The sequence below is a fragment of the Meleagris gallopavo genome, chromosome 1 (assembly GCF_000146605.3).
Source record: "Meleagris gallopavo isolate NT-WF06-2002-E0010 breed Aviagen turkey brand Nicholas breeding stock chromosome 1, Turkey_5.1, whole genome shotgun sequence".
NCBI lineage: Eukaryota > Metazoa > Chordata > Aves > Galliformes > Phasianidae > Meleagris > Meleagris gallopavo.
The window spans coordinates 137,331,574-137,356,321 of record NC_015011.2 but is presented as its reverse complement, the minus strand read 5'-3'; the positions used below and the strand labels follow the sequence as shown (position 1 = coordinate 137,356,321).

At 36.5% G+C, this 24,748-nt stretch overlaps 1 protein-coding gene across 1 annotated transcript; it reads right to left on the bottom strand.

Moving 5' to 3' along the window:
• Positions 1-1,329: 1,329 nt before the first annotated feature.
• TMTC4 (transmembrane O-mannosyltransferase targeting cadherins 4) lies at positions 1,330-24,313 on the bottom strand. Its single transcript, XM_010728613.2, has 12 exons — positions 24,194-24,313; positions 19,305-19,397; positions 16,846-17,007; positions 15,881-16,083; positions 14,049-14,220; positions 13,833-13,964; positions 5,608-5,687; positions 5,330-5,437; positions 5,059-5,200; positions 4,244-4,358; positions 3,647-3,759; positions 1,330-2,719 (listed from the first exon to the last, which is right to left on the bottom strand). Exons 1-12 carry the CDS (start codon positions 24,311-24,313, stop codon positions 2,699-2,701), a joined length of 1,461 nt encoding a protein of 486 aa, XP_010726915.2. The 3' UTR covers positions 1,330-2,698.
• Positions 24,314-24,748: the final 435 nt, after the last annotated feature.

Sequence of the window (24,748 nt, the reverse complement as noted above, 5' to 3'; positions counted from 1 at the left end):
CAAACAAACAAAAAAAAACCAAAACCATGAGGGTGGTCAAGCACTGGAAGGTGTTGCCTGGAGAGGTTTTAAAAATGTTCAAGACTCAACTGGCCATTGTCCCTGTTTTGGTCAGGAATTGGACTGGATGACTTCAGATGTCCCTTCCATTCAAAACTGTTAATCACAGAATCATAGAATGGCCTGGGTGAAAAGGAGAAAAATGATTATCTAGTTTCAACCCCCCCTGCTATGTGCAGGGTCGCCAACCATTTGGCCAGGCTGCCCAGAGCCACATCCATCCAGCCTGACCTGACTTCTAATGCCTCCAGGGATGGGGCATCCACAACATCCCTAGGCAACCTGTTCCAGTGCATCACCACCCTCTGTGTGAAAAAATTATTCTATGATTCTAACTGAGTTACCTGAGAAACATCCCAATACTCAAACCTTTGGCAAATCTTGTGGTGTTGCAAGATAATCTTTTTACATATAGCCACACAAACCTATACATCAACAACAGAATGGCCCTGGAAAGCATGCAGTAGTCAGAAATCCTACAGCTTGTAATTTTTTCCACTGCAAATTCTAGTATTTCAGTTAAGTAAATAAATAAATCTCTGCTTTCTTAATCAAGCAGGGTAACAACACTCTGAAAGATGTGTTGTCCAGTTAATTCACTTTTATGGCTAAATGCTGTCACCTACACAAAGGAGAAGTAGATAAGGCTTATTGTTTTCACTGCTGAAGTAAGATAGGGCAATACACGCAATGTGTTCCAAGAAAATGTATTGAAATACACGATCAGAGCTGACTCTCGTTACCATACATCTTCAACCACATACTGAAAACATTTTCATTTCCACTGCTTTGCTCAGCAGTTAGTAGAAGCATACTGTCTCATTAAAGACTAGTGAAGGTGAATCACTTTCATATTATTGCAGATGTATAGAGTAAATATACATTCCAGTACATCCGGTGATACTTCAAATTACTCTGCCTTGCCAAATCTTTAAATTAAGCATTGTGAGGAAACTTGCACATGGCTTATAGTGAAGGCTTTGGGAAACCACACTGCATTCCATCTGCTGCCAAGCCCACAGTACAGAGCTGTAGTCTGGCTTTATTTCAAATATTAAAAGAAATGCAGAATGTTTCCAATTTGTTGTACATCTTACAGAAAAAAATGTGGATGTATACATAACAAAAACATAGCATATATATTTTCAAAGAACTAAAGATAGCTTGATTCTTTGTCCATTGCAACAAGAACACGTATTTAAGAGAGAAGTCTATATTGGTATAACAGATGTTAATTAAAACAAAAAAAAACCAACAACAAAACACAACTCCAAAACAGGTAATCTTTTATGCGCTTTTGTTTCTGGAATAATAAATCATTCATGAATAGATACAAACAAATCTTAAAGGGTTGGAGGACTTTTGGGGGGTTGCTTAGGAAATCCATCTCCTGCTGAAAATCAAAATGCACTTAAAACCAAAGGAAAACATCCAAGTCATTTGAAGGGAATCTCTGATAACATAATAAAATCTTTTTGACTCAGTGCCTTTAAAAATAACTACCCAAAAACCAACCAACCAACCATAAATAAAACGTCAAAACAACAAAACCCACCCCAAAACAAATCTTATTTTATGGCAACAGAGCCAGTGTAGCATCAACTTTTACACAGAAACATAAAAAGTAAATAAATGAAATGCCCGAGGTTATACAACAAAACAGATGCAGCCAGGCAGCCTTCTGCCAGTTACCTCCATCACCTTGACAGCCTCTATCCCACACCTTCCTCACTCCTCCCAACTCAATAAACACCCTTAAAGAACCATCCTTTTCTCTCTGTTTTTACATGTTGAGGGGGTGGGCAAGAAATCAATTTTCCATACTTTTTTTAATCAACATTTTTTCTCCCACTTACAAACAAACAAACATGCTCTATCTCCTTTTTCCAGGCCATGCAAAACTTCAGCTGCTGCTGTCATTATCTCCTTTTCTAACTAATTCCACTTTCCAATTCCCTTAATTTGCTCTTCCTGTTATAACCCATCAACCTCAAGTTAGGCTTTATCATTTGCTCTACACAAACCTACTACTCCCTAATGAAATATTAAAACTCTCACTGGCTCTCTGATTTCTTCCCTGGGTTCTTTTGCTTTATTCAGGATTCTGGCTTGAGAGCTTTATTTTCCCCTACAACTATTCCCACTTTGTCCAATGCATTCCCCTGCAGCATAATGACCGCTCAGTACTGGACAGCATTACCTCCTTTTTAATTTTCTAAGGCAAACTTGTTTCTTCTATACCCAGAGAATGTTTCCTAGCAAGTTTTCTACATATTTCTTCTGCTTACTTCATTATAAACATTTTTTTATTCTGTCAGGCTGCATATTACCCTTGCTAAATAACTGCACGATCCTCTGTTCTTTCACACTCATGACTCATCTAAGTAATACTAGCAATTAACTCCTCCATAATGTTACCCCTTATACATTCTGGATGTTAATTTGTATTCTTCTAGAACATAGTTAAAGTAATCTGAAAACATATTTTATAACAGCTTCAAGGTAGAAAGAGAGGAATAATAGAATATACAAAAAAATGAAACAGTCTAGAGCGACAGTCGTGATATATAACAGCATCATCAACACAAACAAAAGTGTTGGGCTGTCACAGGTCTTGACTTCACACGTGGACAAGTCATCACTCTACAGATGAATATGACTGTGGAATTCAGACACAGTAATTGGTGAAAAAAAAAAATAATTCTAAGTAGTTTAACATCATAAAATCTTCTTTCTTTTACACTGAGGCTGTTCCTTCAGCATTACTAACATTACAATGTATCAAAAAGCCATAAAACCCCCCAAAACTCATGGTTCAGTATATGACATTTTTTTTCCTCAGGGCTACCAAAAACTCGTTATTGCTTACATACATTGGTGCCTACAGAGTCTATTAAAGCAAATGAATATATTAGCTATATGTGACGTAGTCTTCAGATGCTCATACACTTTCTTTAGGAAAATAGTTCTGTCCCCAGCTGCATTACATTCACTACTTGTAAATAAATATAAGTAGTTAATTTTGAAGTACCACTGCTTAGCGGGTCAATTGTATCCAAGAAAAAGTGTATGAATTTCTCATAATATTCTGGGATTATCCAGGTATCCTATCTTCAATCCAGGATTAGAGAATCTATAATATCTTCATTTTAGATAGCTTCTGAGGTAAAGAGGTTAGAATTCATATCAAGTAATGCTAAATATTGCTTTCCTTTACATACAAAGAGCACATGGACAAGTATATCACATCTAATTTTAGACCCTGTACCAAAGCCTTTAAACAGAAGGGTTTTTTCTCCGTAGACAGAAAAGGAATATAAATTCTTAACTGCCCTCTAGTGTGCTTAAGAGCCCATTTCTCTTCACTGACCAGTGATGCAGTCTAGGTCACCAAAGTTCCAAACACAGGCATCAAAAATAAGGTCGGATGAATTTAGGCCAGAATCACATCATAATTCTGTGACAGAAATGGGTGTTGAATCCTGATTATTTAAGCCCACAGTCCACAATGACCTCCTCAGTTTCTACAGAAACAGAAAAGAAAAACCACAACAAAAATGAAACAGAGAAAGATCTAGTTACCTACCTTGTATTTCTGTGATTTCCCCAGTACATTTGCCAAAGAAAACATAAGGGAATGATCATTAGGTATTAACTCCAGGGCCTCTCTTCCAACTGCCTCTGCTTGAGCTAGATTGCCTGGGAGCCCACACAGTGGAAAAAGAGAAAGCATCTTTTAGCACAGCCTTACTAGCTCCTTTTCATGCTGCACGCACACGTATTTTGTGAATAGCTGATTACATGCATTTTTAAACAAAACCAGGTATCTCAGACACAAAGAAATGCAAAGTCCTATAGAAGGAAATAACAGAAAACCTCCATTTTGTTTTGAACAAATAACACTTTCAAAAGGACAAAAACACAGGTTCCAAACTTCTGAAATTTAGTCTATAATACAAACACGCCTGCACACTGATGGCATTTCAAACAAGGATCAGAAATTCAATTTATGGGCTGGATTTTAAATTATGTTCTAAAACCAGTGAGTTAGAAGGTATTCTAATATTTATGAAGAGTAGCTTGATAGCTGCAGAAGTAGAACTCCTTTTGGATAAATACAGATAAAGCTCTGAGTTTAGCAAGACACTGAATTATTCATTAAAATATTCAAATGGGCATATACCTGTGTTATCAAGCAATATAATCATATTGTTCCAAGCCAAACTATGCTCTGGTTTCAGAACTGTAGCATTCCTCCATGCATTCAATGCATCTATATGGCGATTCAAATCCGCATACTAAAAGGAAAGAAAACTCCAGTAATTTCACCCTGATTTACTTTCCCATTATGGACTAAAGGTACTAAACAGTTATTAGCCCTTCTCATATAATTCTAGTAGAGCTTGCTCTTATAAACAAAAATAAGAAATGTAAAAAGAGCACTAGGGTAGTATAGATGATAGACTGGTATATATTAACATTACAGTTCCACGCTGCTTTTTCTCTGATAGCCAGGCGTGTTCTCAAATATGTTTATACCAGTAGGAAGGGGATGAAAACCAGCATGCAGTTTAGAACTCCATACAAGAGAATAAGTAAACATTTATTATATAAATATTTCCAAGAATCTAAGCTTTTTTATTTTTTGTGTGGTTCTACTGCCTAACAATCTGTTGAAATATAAAACAAATAGCATCTATGTAAAACAGTCTAATATTGAGAAATTATTAAAGTTATTTCTTAAAAAAAAAAAAATCACAATCTACATATTTATTTGTTTAGACATCTCTGTAAGGAAAAGTAGCATTGCCAAATGTGATATGGAATTATAGGAAAAGCATTGAAAATAGGGAATCACTCTGAAGTACACAACAAATAAACTAGAATAACTATAAGCACTTAAAAATACAGCAGAATTATATGCACATGCAAACCACGCTAATACTGATCATTTATTCAAACCACTCTGATAGTGACCATTTATTCAAAAATACTTACCAACCGCCCTAAATTGTAGTAACAATCTGGGTATTTTTTTCTGTGTTTAATTGCTGTCCAGTAGCTTTGCTCTGCCTCTTCAAACCTTCTTAAGCTGTTCTGTACTATTCCCAGATTCATCCATGCAGCAGCAAAATCAGGTCTGCGTAAATTGGAAAAAAAAAAAGAAAAAGAGAGTGATGATAATCGAGTGTCTAGAACAGAAGACCCCATTGTATACCATTTCTGCTTAGCTGGTGAAAAACACTGGTTAGCACTGTTCTAAACATACTGTATTTGCACAGCTAAGGACAGCAACTCTTCTGCTTCCTGGAGTTCATTTCTTTCCTTCAGAATATTTCCGAGGTTGTTCATGGCATGTACGTACTTAGGGTTCAACCTAAAATTTAAAATTGAAGAGATTATTATTATGTATGAGACACATTTCCGTATGCAAATTGTTAGCCCTTCATCTCTGCAGAGCATGAAAATGAATACCAAAGCATTTTCCCCTGGTTAAACATTAAAGCAATCTCAGGATTGTTCAATAAAACAGCAAATTTTTAATACCTTACAGCTTCTCTGTAGTATTTAATTGCAGCACTTTGATTTCCTTTGTCAGCCAGGTTTTTGCCAACGTTGTAGTGTACCTGAAAACACAGATGAACATTTTACCAGATGCTGTACAATCACATATTTTATGGATTTGTGTTGCTAAAAGTTATTACTCCTAGAAGATACAGTCAGTACTTATGTTGATAACTGTTGATTTTTTTGTGGTAGGTGGATTCTCCAGGGTGGACAATATATAGAATGAAAGCTGTAAAAAACCAAGATCTTAGGAATAAATAAATCGGCTTACCTGGTCTAGCAAGTTAAGAAAGATTATTCACTTCCTGATACTGTAAATGAGTTCATCACACTGTCCATAAGACTCTTGATATGGAGACCTCTTACCCTTCATTTCTATTATTTGTCAGATGAATTATTCTGACTCATTCAAATCCCACAGTGGAAGATAAACTACAACACTAAGCGTTGATTAAACTTTGCTTTTACTTCACTGTAAGCCAGGAGAAATTTGATATAAACTGAATAACAACCATTTCTCACCACTCAAAAGATCCAACTATTTTTGTTTCACTTTAATAATGCATACCAAACAGCATTTCTGAAACAAACAAACAAACCTTGACAGCATGTCGGAGACCCTTTCTGTTACATGCAGGTGAAAATAAAGGAAAGGTCTAGAGTTTTGGGATAACTACAGAGAAAATCCCTATCATTTGGATTTATGGTAAGGATTAGATAGGAAATTTAGGATAAATCTGAGTGGGAAGACATTTCAAATCCTATTTTAAGCCTACTGTCAGAAAAAAATACATTACCTGATCAAAGGAATACTCAAATTTAGAAATAAAAGTATTGTGAACACCAACTGCTGAAAATAGACTTCTCTGCAACTCGATCAGAATTCATGCTTTAAATTACCTTACTATTTGAAATCAAAATGTATATGCCACATCTAAAACAAACTTATACAAAGCAATTATTTTCATACCACGAAAATCTTATTTAAATCTCTTTAAAGAACACTATGCAGAAATTATTTTGATTGAAATACATAATGATAGGTTTGTAATAAATTTAGGTAGCTCTAATTCACCCTAAACATTCAGAAAAGGATTTTTGCCTCATGTGTCCAAAGTTTAAATTCTCATTGTGTTTGTCACAACACCTGGGTCCCATTGATCTAGAACACACAATTATGTTTGAACTCAACTGTTATAGCATTTCGTTGTTGAATACCACTTCTACATGACTGTGACTATACAGTACCATGCTAGCAACAAATCAAGTTAAAATCATATCTCATGCTTTCGAAAATAAGTGAAAAAGTTATTTCATTGGTTTTAAAGATAGTAAAAATGCTGTAAGGCTTACTAAGCATTCACAGAAGCAGCTCCTCAGGCTGTAAGATATAAAACAGCACACAGATTCAGCATCTCATAAAAGCAGCTCTAGCACAGCTTCCAAGGAAAAAAAAATAAAATATTCAGACATTTCCTTTATACATTCAGAAAAAATATGACCTAAAAATAAGGCCTACTCCTAACAAGCAACAGGATGGGACTTTTATATCAAGGCATAGCCATTTATTAAAGTCAATTCACTGTGATTAAGAAAATAGCGTAGCTTTCCAAGGGTCATTAAAGTAAAATAATAGACCCTAAAGATGTTGCTCAGGACTGAGCATTATTTGCATCTCTTCAAGAAATTTTTCAGCACATTATAACAGTATTCTTAGCAAACTGGATTGCTTTGATTATACATGCACTGAAGTTTACAGATTCAAAAGCTATTCAGAGATAATTAGGTTATTAAACTTTGCTGCACTTCCAGATAAAAGATAACTTCTAGCAAAACTTCTAGAAAAAAGTAAAGGAAGCAAACTAAGGCTATACTAACCAGATTCAATTTCTTTCTCTAAAGTTTTACAAATGTCTTTTTCTTCATGCTGTACATTTTGAAGACATCATAAGCATTACTGCAAGAAGGAATTTGATTAAAGACTGAAGACAGAGCATCTGAGGAAAAAAACCCAAAAAACAACAACTGTGTATGCCACCCACTCAGTTTTAAAAACATATGTTTCAGTTGTCTTGTGTTAGGAGTCAGTCAGCATTTCACTTTCAGACTCTATTTTTGCCTCAGTTTCTTACAGTGTGGAACTTCTTGTAATCCATTTCTATCTAAAAGAGCAGCAAAAAGCATATTCTTCTCATGTAAATAGGATTATTTAGCTTGCAGAAACCCAAAAGATATCAATACTTTCAAGTCAGAACGTCGAACAAAACATTAAGTGTAAGTGTATGTTTTGTGAACTGAATTAGAATGATCTATTACATTATTAAAACTGATAACAAAGCTATTTAAATAAACTACTGCTTATTAAAACAATCTTCTTTTTTCTCTCCATGATTTTTTCTGTACTCAGATAGAGTTTCTGTGTGAAAGGAGCAATGTTTCAACACAGTTTTCCAGAATATTAAGAGTTCCTTGTTGTACATGTTTCCCACTTCCCTTCAGGAGAAATTGTAACCTTAGTTCCTCACTATATGGTGACAGTGAAGAAAGTAAGAGAAGAAAAAGTACAGTAAGCAAACAAAAGGAAACCCTCAGATTACCATAAACCTCCAACAACAAAATGGCTTCGAAGCAAATTTGCAGGCGGAAACATGCAATAAAATCTTTATCTTAAGAACAGAATCAGGAATTGTTTCTAAGCATATAGAATCATTGGAAGGGTGCAGGTTATCCTAGTTATACGGTCATGTCTCTCACTTCCCTGGGAATTAGAGAGATGTTAAGATCAGCCTTTTGCCCTACTTACCTCAACCAGGTTTACAAACAACCTGTATGCCCTCTGCTAAGCACAGAGCTGTAGCTCTCTCTGATCTCTCCTACAATTCCTATCTATACAACACAGGGACAGACACTTCCCACATACCCTAAGTGACAGGTCAGTATGATGTTTTAAATTTAATCTCCAGAGACATGGTTCATTGGCTTTAACAGATACCACCCATGCCAACCTGGGAGAGGATTTTCCTTTCCTGATAAAACATTTAAGAACAGACATACCATTTCATTACTAAATGAGCACTAAAGATAGATATTAGCTGAAAATGACATATTACATTATGCCCACTTGCTCCTTTATCAAACTTAAACAGGTAATTACGTTACAGTAATAGTTCTAAAATGAACATTTCTCAGAGATGCATAACAACACAGCATTCTCTGCAATTAAGAAAGAGCAATATACTAAAAATACTCCATGAGAAAAGCTAGTTGACTCCAACAGACATGCCATGTTAGAAATTAACATAACCATGGCATCATGGCCTAGCACTAGGCTCTGTGTTTGTCTGCCCTTAATACCTCAATGGGTCTAAGATGTCACTATAAGAAGATAAAAGCATTGTATATTATTGTTAGACACACATGATGCTTGAACTCTTACTCAAGTGTTTATATGTGCATACACATTAAAATGAGATAGAAAAAAAAGAAAAAAAGAACCCATTTTCCCTGTACAAAATCATCATTAATATCAAACCAATTTCTTGTTCCATCCCCGCCCTATTTCCTGTCTCAAACCAGTATAGGAAGAAATTGAAATGCACTATCATCTAGGAAATATATGTAGTGCTCAGCTGGAGCACTGATTATCGACTATTTTATTCTCTCTTCCTCACTGCTTATAATCACCTTTTCAACAAATATGAACATTTGCTGAAAAGGATGGAAGCAGCGCACAGATGTCAAAATTTGTACAGAAATACACAGATGCTTCTGTTCAATGCTAGTTTTTCTTCCATCAAACACTCTTCTCTTTCCTCTGCTACAGAAATTCTGTTTTCTAAATAAAACAATGCTTTTTTTTTTTTTTTTAATCTTCCCATTGTGTTTGTGCAGCTAGTATCTTCTAAGGGTTCTTCTGCATTACTATACTCATATACAAAGCACCTGACATCTAAAACATTATTCATGCAACAAAACACCAGTTAACCTCTAAAAATATAACCAACAGCATTTAAGGTATCCTTTTCAGAAGATAAACCCCTTTTAATATCTAACATAGAATTCTCAATATCTAAAGGAAGTTCTTTCTAGATCAGCTTCATAAAACCTTTAACAGCCATCAAACTTGTCCTGACGCAAAGATGTTTTACAAGGCTTTTTTAAAAAAATAGAGAAAATAGTCTTAAAAAAATCCCTTGTTCATTTTCAGTATGAGAATAGATTGTCTTTGACAAACTTGTCCCCATGATAAAAACAGTTTGCATGAAGCATCAGGAACAAAGCTACAGAATGACAGAATCACAGAATTGTAGGGGCTGGAAGGGACCTCTGGAGATCATTGAGTCCAACCCCCCCTCCTAAAGTAGGCCCCCTACAGTAGGCTGCACAGGTATGTGTACAGGCAAGTCTTGAATATATACAGAGGAGACTCCACAACCTCCCTGGGCAGCCTGTTCCAGTGCTCTGTCACCCTTACTGTGAAAAAGTTCCTTCGTATATTGGTACAGAACTTCCTATGCTCACCATCCTTAGTATCTCAAGGCAGACTGGTTAGCAGCACATTCTGTTCAGAATACCATAACTCCTTTGCTAAGTATTGCAGAAATGTTGCTACTTAAGTGAATTACAAAAAAAACAAAACCAAAACCAAAAAACAGCAAGTTTATTAAATCACATGCTGCAAAGAGAAAAAAAACAAACAAACCTAGTACTAAATAGAATGTGCAGACTATGTACAAACTGCTAACAATTTACAATCATTTAAATTATTTCAAAATCTATGGAAAAAAAAGGTCAGTCACTATGGTTCCTATTTTCCATATATTTAATTACATTATTGTACCTTTATTTATATAATCAATTAAGAGTAGTCATCAAAAATAGGCATTGTCTGTGGATTCTTAATTGTTATGGCTTTCCTAAAAAACAAGAAAAAGCAAGTTGGCATTTTCAACAGTAACTTAATGCAGAAAACACCAATGAGATTAGCATCTTCAGGACAGAAATATTCTTTAAAATTGAAAGAGAACAGCGTATAACAACATCAGAGAGTGAGAAGCAATACAATGATGTCTAGAAATAGTGAATGGCACTAGGACAAGGGCAAAATCTCACAACCTTATGTATACACAACTGAGGTAGTTCTGAGACCTTCTTTCATAACCAGTGGAGAGAAATACACAGAACAAGGTGCAGTCTTTCTGCCCTGCATCAGTCACGTAGCTCAAGGTGATGACAAACCATGTGATAAAAGGGACAGTTTATCCTCTCCAGGTATAAAGGGAACCTGACTCGCTCAGATGTAGATGTATAAACCTAAGGGGATGAATACCAAGCCAGTAATCTAATATGGTCCAACTGCAGCTAGGCTTTTATCATAGCCTGTTATCAGATATTCTAGCTCTTCAACAAAGCACTTCTGGATTAGCTTGCAACGCACTGGCATCAATGAAAAGACTCAATTAAATCCATTAAGTCTTTCCTAAGCCACTAGCACTGAATTATTTGAAATTTATGAACTACCTGTAACATGTCACCATCAGAAAAGAGCTTACGTGACTGTTTACAAAATTTGCTTTAGTAGAGACAAGACTGGCCTGGTTCTAACTCACACTAGTGCATACTACCACTGAGCTCTATGAATTCAATGAATCTATACTGTATGAAAAAAATGTGATGATATTAAATATATATATGTAAATAAATATATATACTTCTGCTCATCTAGGCAAAATACTGCCATATGTATACTGCTTCAGTCTACGAATCTTTCAACCCAACTTAAAAACAGGACCAAGCAAGAGCGACATACTCCTGGACATAGCTATAACATTCTTTTTTCTCTTTCTCACAAATAAACAAATGTACATGCATACATACATTTTAAAATCGATAACATACACTTTTCTGTATAGTGAACTTTAAAAAAATAAGTCAAAAATCTTCGTATCCTCATTATGGTCCCTGATTACTTCCAATAGATTTCAAAATTACTGGGCCATGTTTATCAAAGTTGATCCTTAAGTTCACCTTCTTGAGCCAGATATATCCATCACTCAAGGGATAGATTTGCTGCTATGCCAGAGAATTTGATTTATTGCAGTTTCCACACCTCTGTCTAAGAGAGATGTTTAAAGAATGTGAGTCTGAAACTAAAGAAGGCACCACTGTAACTACTTGTTACTTAGAATTATGTTAAATTTACCTTACACTGCTCACATACAGACAATTTGGAATTGAGAAGAGCTATATTACAAAAGCTGCAGGTATTGTTGGTATTTGGGAGACACCTGGAGATTTTGGAACCCTGCTACAAAATGGAATTAAAGCATGACCACTTTACATAAGTCAAAGATGTTCTGAGAAAAATAGAAATGTTATCATCTGCATTCCATCTTATGGTCTGAATCATTCTGCCACTGAAAGAAAGGGGCCAATGAAAAGTCCTGTGGAACTAGTTTTAAAGGAAGTCTGCAATTTCTTGACAACAACAGAAGACTAAAATAGAACCTAATTCCAATTTTTACATTTATCTTTGCCAAAGTTGACTAGATGTAGCTGATCCATTATGAAAAAAAAAAAGAGACTGGCTCTTACAAATGGGTTCTCTATTGTTCTTGGCTAGTCAAGTTCCCTAATACTGCAATTTCAAAGTTACTCATTAAAGAAGGCTGGAATGTGAGTCTATAAAAACCTTCCTGTTCACATCCTCATGCTTGCTATTTGTGCAAGCTGTCACTAGTATCAATACAGCCCAGGCATGTCTACATAGCCTAGTGTTGACAAACACAAGCTCGTTTTCCCTGTACACTTGCTGGCTTTGAACCAGCTGCATTAGTTCAGTAGCTTGCACACAGCTTATCGGCTCAAGCACAGCACTGTGCAAACACAGCTACACAGCTTCCCAGCCAGACATGGCTGGTGTCCAAGGACCTTGGAGCAGAGGCAAAGAGTGTAGATCTGTCTAAAGCACTCTTACCATAGCAGATGGATAGAGCTACACACAAAAAAGCAGACTGCATTTGCTCCATTTACAGTATGTACTTGTCATTCAGAAGACAAGATATACTGAAGTCATCATAGAAGAGAGGATGGTTACTTACCACTGCCACAGTAAAATACAATAGCTCTTTTCCTATGTATTGAAATCTGAAATTGTTTTAAGACATAACTATGTTGTAAATGTTGACCATCAATGCTTTTTAGAGATCACATCTGCACATTTGTGTTCCAGTAGATGCTAAATTTGTCATTCTCTTCACAAAGTTCAGCATTCACAGGTATCCGTTTAAATTCTGTATCTTGATCTGTATTTTCAATATTCAACTTTAGACTACAGAAATCTAATTTTGCAAAACATCCATGTGTTGCTATTAACAAGCTGTGGATTCCCATACCCAGGCTTACTGAAGATAGTCTGTTCTAAAATTCAGACAACATCAGGGCTCTGTGGTATAGTCCAACACATCCCAGCCTCAGTTATTTAAGAACAGCTGCAGAGCTCACCTCTGCAGGCAGGCTAGATTCAGTCTACTATGCAAACACTGATGTTCATTCAGTGCAATGAAACATCAATCCCACCCCTGCCTTTTTCTCTCTCTAAGTCTTGAAAGGAATATTGCAGTTTTCCTTAATGTCTGTGTCTGAAACCTAGCTCATTCAGCCACTGTAAAAGAGAAGAAGCAGGAGCAAAGATTTTATTCTGTCTTGCAGACACACAGATAATGTTTCTTTCTACCTTAGCTGTGTTGGTTATATATACCATTGGAAGGATTCTAAAAATCACAGTATAGAAATTATTTAGATGAGAACACTGCAACTTACTTAAATTCTCTGATATTTTGCTGTAATAACCTGCAATTGTACAATCAATTCTTTTAAGAAATTTTTTTGACACATGATTTGACTGAATGCTCTTTCCTGAAGTATACTCCCCTTTCTTTTCTCCTTCCTCATCCCCCATCCCCCAAGTTCTGAATTACAACTCAAGATAATACTAAACTGTAATTTGCACTGTCTGCTATTTCAATTGAGTTAATACCATCATTTAAGGTGTCTGATAAGTCAATGTCATACTCCTGGCCCAGTGAAAATTGTGAGGTCTACTATACCTACAACACATTGACTACACATAAGACTGCCTTCATTTCAAAATTCAAAGTATTTTTTAAAAACACAAAGAAAAAAGAAGGTTAAAACTGACTTACTTTTGCATTGAGAGGGCATACAGAGAGTGCACTCCTAAAAAGCTGTTCTTCTGACCTCCACTGACTGCTGCGGAGTGCACAGCGCATAATGTTCATCAGTAGGATTCCAAGTACTGCCACTGCAAGAATTTTCTTAACGAGAGAGAGACAAGTTAAGAATCAAATCACTCAATTGAAGCACTTCATCATCAGCTTTACTGACTGTTTTGATGGTACCTTTTTCTTGGCTTGCTTACTCAAGAGACTAAATCCATATGTAAACAGAATGCAATAGCCAATACTGGGGAGGTAGATGACTCTCTCTGCAACAACAAATCCTACACGGAAGAACAGGTTGCTTGCAGGAAGAAAAGGGATAATAAGAAATCCAAGTCCCAGTGTAAGAATTCTGCAAACAAGAAACAAGATTATCAAATTAGCCACAAAGCTTAATAAAAGTACCTTTTTCATTTAACATACGATATTTATTTTAAAAAACGTAGGAAAAAAGTGCAAATGGAGCAGGGCATTCAAAAGCAGCATTTAGGAACTACATAAAAAAGTCAGAGTGAAGTGTCAAAATCTTATTGAAGCCTAATCTATTATTCACTTTTAAAACCCTAGCTATAATTACCAGAAAAGCAAACTTCGTGCTTCAAAACTGGAAAATAATCCCATTAAGTATTAATTATGTAATATCTATTTAAAATATACAGGTAAGAGAACTAATTAGACTGTAAAAAAAGGGAAAAATACACAGGTCACTTAAAGAAATAACTTAGATATGTTTCCAACTGAGAGTGGTTTTTTTTTTTTTTTCCCTCCCTAAGAATGACATTAATAGTAGAATCCATTGTTTAACCACATACCAGTCTACATCTCCACCAGTCTCCTACTCTCCACAGTCAGTGGAGAGAGGCATTTCATCTTCCTTGCTTTAGGTATCTATATCAGGAATGAGCAACCCTCAGCAGGTAACTATGGAAGACAGAGAACTTAGACAACTGAGAAAACTGAGACAGGGAATCTTACAAAAAGGATCCTTACAAAGGATTAATGAACACCACATCTGTTTCAGGTCATGGGCATGGCTGTTGTGTACTCAAATTTATTGCAACTAAATCTCTATTCTGTAATGTATATAACAAATCTACAGTAAGGTACTCGTTAGTCTTTTTTTCCTTCCCTCTCAATGTCCATGGCCTTCACTACTTGGTTTTTACTTTTTACTAAAAAATGGTTCAGCAATATTGGCTTAGTGAGTTTTTTTTCCTAGAAGTACAATGACACTTGTAACAAGATTCAACTCCTCTCTTCTCAAATGATTTCAATTGTACAAATTACAAATGAGTACAGAAATAAAGGAAAGGAAGGTTAGTCTTTGAAGAAACAAGCAAAGAAGTGAAGTTACAGAATACCTCAGAAAGAAAATGGAAACATTCAGTACTTTGAAAAACAGGATGATCTCATTGTGACTGAGCTGCTAAAAAAAGTGAAGGAGCTGAGAATTAATTATACATAAAATCTAAGGAAACAGACAAAAGCCAGCAAAAATTAAGCTGAAATCCTTAAGTGAGACAGCATAGTTAACAATATAAATATATTTTTAGTTTCTTTTGGTAAAGTACAAATTATTTCTTCAGTAGATACTATGGGTCAGTATTTTATTTATTAATTGTGTGACTAGCATTTGTACCTTCTGTCAAGGCACATCTCTCCTTTTCATTATTAAGAGGGAGCATTAAAAGAGATGATGACTTAGAAAAAGTGATGTCAACAACACAGTGCTCTGTTCTGAACACAGATTACTTCTTACCACCTACAGTGCCATTTCAGGAGAAGAATAAAGCAGCCATCCATATTTCTCCCTCCAAGTGTTTCCCACTAGTCAGTGTACAGTGATGGACCCAAATTGGGATAAAATTGTAATGACAGCTATAAATATTTATTTGAACTGCATTTGCTAGACACTGGTTCCACTGAATTGTTAAAATTATCAGTACTGAATTTAACAAAATAATACTGTACTCAAGTTGTCCAGCCATTTAAAATTCATCACTGTCTCTTACCTTCTCTTATAGCTGTCTTCTGAGCACAGAGCTTGGCATATCAGACCAATTAGGCAGAACCAAAGTGCTGCTAGTGCAATTATCCTCCAGTCACTGACGGATTTAATGAGGGGTATGCAACCCATTGACCAATCAAAGCACAGCCACCAGGGACACAACAGCAACCATGCATTCAGCGAATAGTAGTAATTATAGTTTATAGCCTGTCAGTCAAAAAGAAAACAAACATTTATTTGATACTAAACTTAAGTGCGAGGGGAAGAAACTTTAGTTCTTTTCTACCATTTCTGTTATTGCAAAACATTTCTTATAAAACAGGCCTTAAATCCTTAAATTCTGCTAGGCTGCATCTAGCTGTAGACCATATATGTTACAGCTGTGAAACTAACTTTTTTTTTTTTTTTTAAATACAGCTATGAGGCTCTCCTCAGAAAAGGGAAACACAGTTCTATACTGTACAATCAACATCCACTTGCAGAAAGAATTTCTCACAACAGAAGAAAATGTCAAAGAACAACATCCTTCATTCCTCATCTCCAAACCCAGACTTAATACAGGTAGAAGCATACAGCCAAAACATACTCCAAATGCACCAGAACTTTATGCTATTTTCTTCAATTGTGAAGGAACAGATGAGGAGTCAAATACAGTATGTGGAAAAATAATGAAATGCAGCAAAAGCTAACTGCTGGCAAGCATGAAAAAAATAGTGAATAAATGGAAAGAAATTCAGTGTGTGCAGTGCATACTAAATTGAACGCAAAGAATACTCAAGGTGTAGATTTAGGAAAAAAACCAAGATGGCAGAAAATCACAAAGCACAAGAGAAGAAGTGACTCATCACGTATCTCACAACATAAAGATTGCCCATTTTGTTTCTTTAAAACACAAAAGAAAATTTAATTAGCTGACCAAGACAAAAGTTCTAAGCAAAAAAAAAAAAAAAAATCACCATCATAACTTACTCTCACAAACAAACTATCTGCAAATGAAGCTGGGTTGTCTACTTCAGTAAAAGCTGGTGGTCCTGTGCCCATAATCCTCCAGCGTATATAAAGTATACTAGCCCCTCCAGACATCAGAAGAGTTATCCTGAAAAGCAGCCCCTTCCTTAGCAGACCAGCACTCTACAGGAAAGAAAGAAAGAAAAAGCATTTAAAAACAAGTATTTTATTTTTCTCCTTACTATATTCACATCATTTTGGCCACCATTTCAGAGAAGTTATTGATTGACATTTGTCTTACTTTTGCAGTTACAAGAAAGATGTCAAACTTCACTATAGTCTCTCTCTAACTCCCTTTGTTACAGTGCTGTAGGACTCTCGTAGAGCTGCCTAAAATCTGATGGTTGAAATTAATCTAAGCAGCCTCAATAAGTCCTAAGAGAAGCAGACTGAAGGCAATTCTCTGAAATTAGGGGTCATCTGAACCACTTCTTTCTCTGTTGAACATATCTGAAGATGAAAACATTGATAAACAGTAGATTTTTACATGAAGGTGTTGACTGGATCCTGAGAAATGTGGTTACATGATCTGAAGTATTAGCTTTTCTTTATTCATATCTTCCTCCTTTAGCCTGATAAGCTTTAAATATACTATTCCCTTTAGAAACTGGATAGTTACACATGATCCGTTCTCTATGTCCTCCATTAGAGCTAGCATGCTGCTTGTTACCATCTATGATTGAAATACACTGATTAGCAAGCATCACCATAATTACTTATGAATCAGTACTAGCTTTTTCTGAAAACTATGAAAAGAAAAAAGTCTTATCGGGCAAGAGATCTGGCAGAGTCCTTGCTGAAAGTATTTATTCTCTAAAATGAGGGAAAAGTTAAGTTTAAAGGAAATACGCAGATGAGTTTTTAATATTTGTAGTTGACAGTGGAATCATCATAAAAGATTTAGTTAAATGCATAAGGAAATAAGTCTGTAATGGTGAATTTACATAAGCTAGCCTTTGTGCTCAAATGGCTACTTCCAATTTGCACATCTCAGTAACAGTCATTACAATGAGGATTCAAGCAAATCATTGCTAAATACTTTTTTTTTTTTCTGAAAAAAATTATGCTGTGAAGGAAAACTGCATTGTTACAATTTGTCTTATTACTAAGTTTTTTTTATTTTACTTTTTTATTTTACTTTATTTTTTATTTTATTTTTTATTTTACTTTATTATTTTATTTTTTATTTTACTTTATTTTACTTTATTTTACTGTTTTTTTTTTAATTATACTTTGTCTTATTACAAAGTAATTACACAAAAAGTCTCATCCCAGGCTTAATTTCATGTTTAAAGAGTAATTCTCCAAAAAAAGTTTGACCCTGACACATTTCCATCACTTTAATTTTGAGCTGGATCTGCTTTAGTTCCATACAGCTCTAGACTGCTTCCTTTTCTTGTGCTGGTTGACATTATTGTCATTATACAACTCGATTCTTCAGTATCCTTACTTGCTTGCTGACGTATTCTTGTACCTCTCATCCATTCCTGCCCAAACGTATTGTTTCAGTTCTGAAGATTCCACTTTCACCGATTTCCCTACAAAGCTTCTTAGGAACGTTGCCACACTTCATGAAGCAATTTAACAGTCCCATAGGACTTGTGCTGCTTAGAAACATGAGCAAGAGTTCTCTACACTGAAACCAATCAATGTAAATTCCAATGAACATACATTCCCTTTGCCTTGCTGAAGCTTGCATGGGAGAGGCAAATGATTTAGCTGTTTAACAGTAGTGATGTTCTAGTAGCCTGTTGATCTATTTGGCTGCTATCAATTGCTAACCTGACTAACCATGACTAACCATGACTGTTTTTGTGATTTGGTTATGATTATGATCCCGCAACAAATAATAGGTGTTAAATTCCATTTGATCCTATACTAGATAAAGCATTATCAACAGAAGTAGATATTTATCCTTAGTATCTATCAGAGCTTGAATAGTTCTACTTTCAAATCTCCAATCCACTATAAATTGTCTCCTGTTTGATAATTCATATTCTAAAGAAAAGAGTACAGTATTTTAGTAGAGTTGGGAAATGGGACATAATAATATTTTTATGTTATTTTTCTAATGTCTATTTAAGCACCTCATGAATCTGAATAAATAGCTCTACCTGTGCTGACTAAGCTGTGTTTAATAACCACTTCAGGAGTTCTATTGCTTCTGTAGAACTTGTAGCATCAGGCAGCTCGTCCACAACAGTTTTAAGATACTGATGTGAGAACTTGTGGAAAGGCTTTTTGTCTTCAATGCATTTCTAATGTAATACCATTATTACGTTGCTGCAAAGATTTAACTGCACAACTGACTTACTTAGCTGGCTGAAAATCTCTCATTTTTCTTTAATTCTCAGCAACAACAAAACTGACAGAAGTTCTCTCTTTTGGTACAGGAATGAACAAAACCTCTAAGGACTCACCTCCAATAACTTGTCCTTACGTAGTAATTTTTGAATGAACTCCAAAATATTTAGCTTGTTAATCACCAGTGCATCAAAGACTGCATTCAAACCCTAAACAACCAAAAAAAAAAAAAGTTTAAAAAAGTAAATAAAAAGTAAGATGAGATAGCTATACCCAAAAAGCAGTTTAAAAAAATACATCTTATATTCCACTTCTACATTTTACATCTTATTCCTGATTTCAAACAAGTGAATAACAGATATGTTGCTAATAACATGGCAGAATGAGAAATTAAGAACCTCAGCTCAGATGAGTGGAACATCACACTATTGTAATAGATAGGCTTTTGCTATATCCAATAATGCTGCAGGGATACCATGTACCAGCAAACTATGCCCCATATGGTTACAACAGTTTCAAACTACTTATCTGTTCTCAGCCTGCTTTCCCAAACGTTCTGCAGTGTAAACGCAACAGTCAAAAGATATGGCATATATTGAGGTTAAGTTTCTCTAAGTCTTTTACACACACACACACACACACACACACTTGTTGAGCAGAATGGTATCTTTTGACTTCCAGCTTTCAAAAATATTATTTTTTAAAGATACATTGATTCTCACAACAACCAAAGGCTCAGAGATTTTATCAGGCTTGCTTTTTTTGCAATTACATCAACACACACACTGGAAGTTGCTGAAAAAAAATGAGAAGTTCTATATCAGCCACTACACATAAAGCTGAAGTATAAGTAGTGCTCTTCAGGACTGTACTTGTTTGTTTCCTTGGGTGGAATGTGCACAAAATAGATCCAGAGGTAATTCTTTCGAGGTCAATGAGGTAATTCTGTTGAGGTCAATGTTAAAGTACAACTTCAACATCCAAGCAATCACCAGCCATGACAATTCATGAATACTTAGTCTACATCCTATTACCTTTGGAAAATCAATAAACTAAATGGAAAAAAGTAGTCAGTAAAAATAGTATCAGGCAAGGAAGGAGTTAGAACAAACAGGAACCATCATAGGGAAAAGCGAGGAGATAGGCTGGAGTGTGGCATGGTTTCACAAAGAGAGGTCAGCTGGCAATTACAAGGCTTTTGTATCACTTACGTGGAGATTAGTAATGTAAGAATCTAACTGAAAAATACATTCAGCCTAGAAGCAATCTTTTTAATATATGATTTATCCTTTCATCCCCTTGACCCTTGTCCCTTAACACAAGAATAAATACCATCATCTTAGCAATGCAAATAAATCCTAGCAAACGAATAAAAACTCCAGATCAAATAAAAATTCTGTGTCTTCTAGCTCAAATAATTTCAGAATCACAAGTCAGAGGGATTGGAAAGGACCTCTGGATCATATAGTCCAACCCCTCTGCTAATATGGGTTTCCAAGAGTAAGTTATACAGAAAAGTGTCTAGGCAGGTTTTGAATATCTGAAGAGAAGACTCCACAGCCTTTCTGGGGAGCCTGTTCCAGTGCTCTGTCACCTTCAAAATAAAGTTTTTCCTTGTATTCAGGTGGAACTTCATCTGTTTCGGGTTGCCTGTTACCCCTTCTCCTGTTGCTGGACACCACCAAAAAGCCTGGTCCCATGCACTTGACTCTTGCCCATTAGATATTCACACATATTGATCAGATCCCAGTCTTTTCCAGGCTGAACAGTCTCAGGTCTCTCAGCCTTTCTTCATAAGGGAGATGCTCCAGGCCCTGATTCATCTTTGTGGCTTTTTGCTGGACTCCCTCCAGAAGTTCCCTGCTTTTTTTTTTTTTTTTTTTTTTTTTTTTTGAACGGAGGAACCCAGACCTGGTTACAGTACTCCAGCTGTGGCTCACCAGGGCAGAATAGAGGGGGATGAGAACCGCCCTCTACCTGCTGGCCACACTCTTTTTAATGTGCCTCAGGGTACCATTGGCTTTCTTGGCCACCAGGGCATACTGCTGGCTCATGGCCAACGTGTTGTCCACCAGAATACCCAGGACCTTCTCTGCAGCAGGTCAGCCCCTAATCTGTACTGATGTGTGCAGTTATTCTTCCCCAGGTGTAGGACTCCACACCTAACTTTGTTGAACCTCATCAGCTATGCCCAGCTCTCCATCTTGTCTAGGTCTCGCTGAATAGCAGCACAGCCTTCTAGTGTGCCAGCCACTCCTCCCAGATTAGTATCATCAGTAAACTTGCCCTTCATACCAGTCATTGATGAAGATGTTGAACAAGACCAGACCTAGTACTGACCTCTGGGGAACACCACTAGCTACAGGGCTCCAACTAGACCCTGTGTCACTGATCACAACACTCTGAATTCCATCAGTTATCCAGTTCTCAAGTCACCTCACTGCTCACTCATCTATCCCACACTTCCTAAGCTTAACTGCAAGGATGTTTTGGGAGACAGTGTCAGAAGTCAGGGTACCCAACATCCACTGCTCTTCCCTCATCCACTCAACTGGTCATGACATCACAGAAGGCTATCAGATTAGTGAAGCATAATTTTCCTTTGGTGAATCCATGTTGACTATCCCTTGTTGGAGATGACATGTTTGGAGATGACATCCAGAATAAGCTGCTCCATCACCTTCCCAGGGACAGAGAAGCTGGCTGGTCTGTAGTCTCCTGGCTCCTCCTTCTTGCCCTTCTAGACGTTGGCTTTCCTCCAGTCCTCAGGCACCACTTTAATTCTCCGTGACCTTTCAAAGATAATAAGAGAGCAGAATGGCAATCATTTCTGCCAGTTCCTTCAGCACATGGGTGCATTCCATTGGGGACCTTGGATTTGTATATGTCTAGTTTCCCTGCATGACCCCTGACCACGTCCTCTTTGGTCAAGAGGGTTTTCCTTTCCCCATATTCTCTCGTACCTCCAGGGTCCAGGATTCTCAAGGAGCAGAGACTGAAGCAAGAGAAAGCATTTGGTATCTCTGTCTTCTCAGTGTCCTTTGTTACCATGGCATCCACCTCATTCAAAAGCAGACCCATATTTTCCCTAGTCTGTCTTTTGCGACTGACATACCTAAAGAAGCCTTTCTTGTTGTTCTTGACCTCCCTTGCCTTCCTTGTTGCATCCCTGCATGCCCTGACAATGTACTTATTTTCCTGCCAAGTGGCCAGACCCCTTTTTCACATTCCATAAACTTTCTTCTTCCATTTCAGTTTTTCCATAAGCTCCTTTGATCATCCATGTGGGTCTCCTGCCACCCTTGCCAGACTAAGAATTCCTTATTCTTAGGAATGCATAGATCTTGAGCTTGGAAGGAGTGGTGCTTGAATGTCAACCAGTTCTCCTGGGCCCTTATCTCCCAGTGCTCTAATCCATGTGAATCCTCCAAGTAGGTCCTTGAAGGGGTCAAAGTTGCTTCTCCTGAAGTCCAGGGTTGCATTCCTAATTATTACCTTCTTTCTTTCATGTAAAATCCTGTATTCCACTGTCTCATGGTCACTGCATCCAAGGCTGCCACCAACCTTTATGTTCCCAAACTGTCCCTCCATGTTTATAAGAACAAGGTTCAGCAGCACACCTATTTTCACTGGCTCCTCCTCTACCACTTGCACCAGAAAGTTATCATCCAAGAACTGCAGGAACCTTTCGGACTGTGCGTGTGCCTGGCAATGTTCCTTTTCCAGAAAATATCAGGGTTGTTGAAATCCTCCGTGAGAACAGAGCCTGCACTCATAAAACTAATGTCAGCTGTCTGTAGAAAGCCTCATGAACTTCTTCCTCCTGATCAGGCAGCCTGTAGTAAACACCCACAATGATGTCACCCAAGTTAGCCTGCTCCTCAGATCTCATCCATAAGCTCTTCGCCCATTCATCACTCATTCTTAGGCAGATCTCAAAACATTCCAGTTGTCTGCTTACATAAAAAGCAACTCTACCATCTCGCCTTTCTGGTCTGTCTTTCCTAAAAAGTACATAGCTGTCCATGACAGCACTGTAGTAATGCAAGCTGTCCTACCATGTCCTAGTGATCACAATAGGATTATGGTCCTGCGACCACACACAGATCTCTAATTCTTGTTTTGGTTCCCAGGCTGTGTGCAATGGTACACAGATACTTCAGAGAAGAAAAGGGAGTCGAGGATGCAAGTTTCCTTAGAGGGATGGAATTACCTTATACCATTAGAAGAAATAATCACAGAATGTTTTAAGAGTATTTCTTAGGTTGTCCTCACAAATACCTTTACAAAAATACATCAGCCTGCAAATGTCTGTCTGAAAATAATGTCCTACAGGAAGATGTTTTCAGTGATTTCTTCAACAATTTTTTTTTTTCTAAGGACAAGAACGTCCTTGCTGCAAATAGTTCTGATTCTGTTGCTTTATTTTATGTCAGTTAATGCTCCAAATTAGATTTACTTATACAGATATACAACTACATAAAAGGTATGCATTTCAGGTGGCCTTACTGGATCCCTCAAAATGAGCATATACAGTTCCTTAAACAGGGAACAGAAAGAAAAGTCTCAGTGTTAGAAATAAACAATGACCCTACTTCTAATTAGAATGTTCAAAAAAAGCGAGAGGGTAGAGCTTCTAAAAATATTCTCCTCCAATTACATCTTTGTTCATGGCCTTCAAGAGAGGCCTGTAGATTCACTGTCTCTACAATTATACATCGAAAAACAAGGCCAATGAACATGACACACAGTGAAACTAACACTGCTAATCTTTCAAGTTTTGCAAGAAATTAACAGATACATGCAAACTGCTTATAAAAGATAAAATAAATTTACAACATATTGGCTAGGACACAACCAATACAGCTCTATTAGAATACTGCTAGTTTGCTGAAGAGAACAAAAAGGTATGTGATTAGTTGTGGAGAACATTCATCTTTGTACGCTTTACAACCGCACCTGACAGATGCTGAGGTCAAAATTCAGTCAGTAAGAGGATTCTTACCAGTATTGTAATTCCTTGCTCTTTGCACAGCATGGCTATTGCACCTAGGAGAACACTCACCAGCACCCAGAATACAGAAAAATTATGTCCTTCCTTATCTGTCAAAATAAAGCATGTCATAATATTAGGTATATACATTTAAAAGTTAAAGTTAGAAATTAAAGTTAGAATATAAAAAAAAAAAAAAGAATAAAAGGAAAAGCAGCATTTAATCTCACAAGATTTTCTATTAGTCAAAATCTAGTTACATAGACTTGAAAAGCATGGGGTGCCTCCTGTAATATGCTGGCATTCATCCATTTATTGCAGTCATTTTCTCTTCTCTGAGACATTAGAAATCTCCCTATTTGCTAGATGTCTTAGTCAGACTAATTAGAATGGCAGAAGCTTCACATAGTTTTCACAATCTATCATCTGCAAAGGTTAATTCCCAAGGCTTAGATCCATTTATCTTCCTTAGCTACAACTCTAACATTACTGACTACTCTCTTCCAAGCTACCACAAGAACATGAAGTTATTTCTAATGGTTGCATATGAAGCAGCAACACACACGC

What these genes read in the sequence shown, in the direction of transcription:
- TMTC4 (XM_010728613.2), bottom strand. Translation starts at nt 24,313, where the DNA reads ATGACATGCTTTATTTTGACAGATAAGGAAGGACATAATTTTTCTGTA. An exon ending in TACTACAGAGAAGCTGTAAG is followed by an intron (nt 5,438 to 5,607) that starts GTATTAAAAATT and finishes TTTAAATTTTAG; the next exon opens with GTTGAACCCTAAGTACGTAC. An exon ending in TCCTTAGCTGTGCAAATACA is followed by an intron (nt 5,201 to 5,329) that starts GTATGTTTAGAA and finishes CAATTTACGCAG; the next exon opens with ACCTGATTTTGCTGCTGCAT.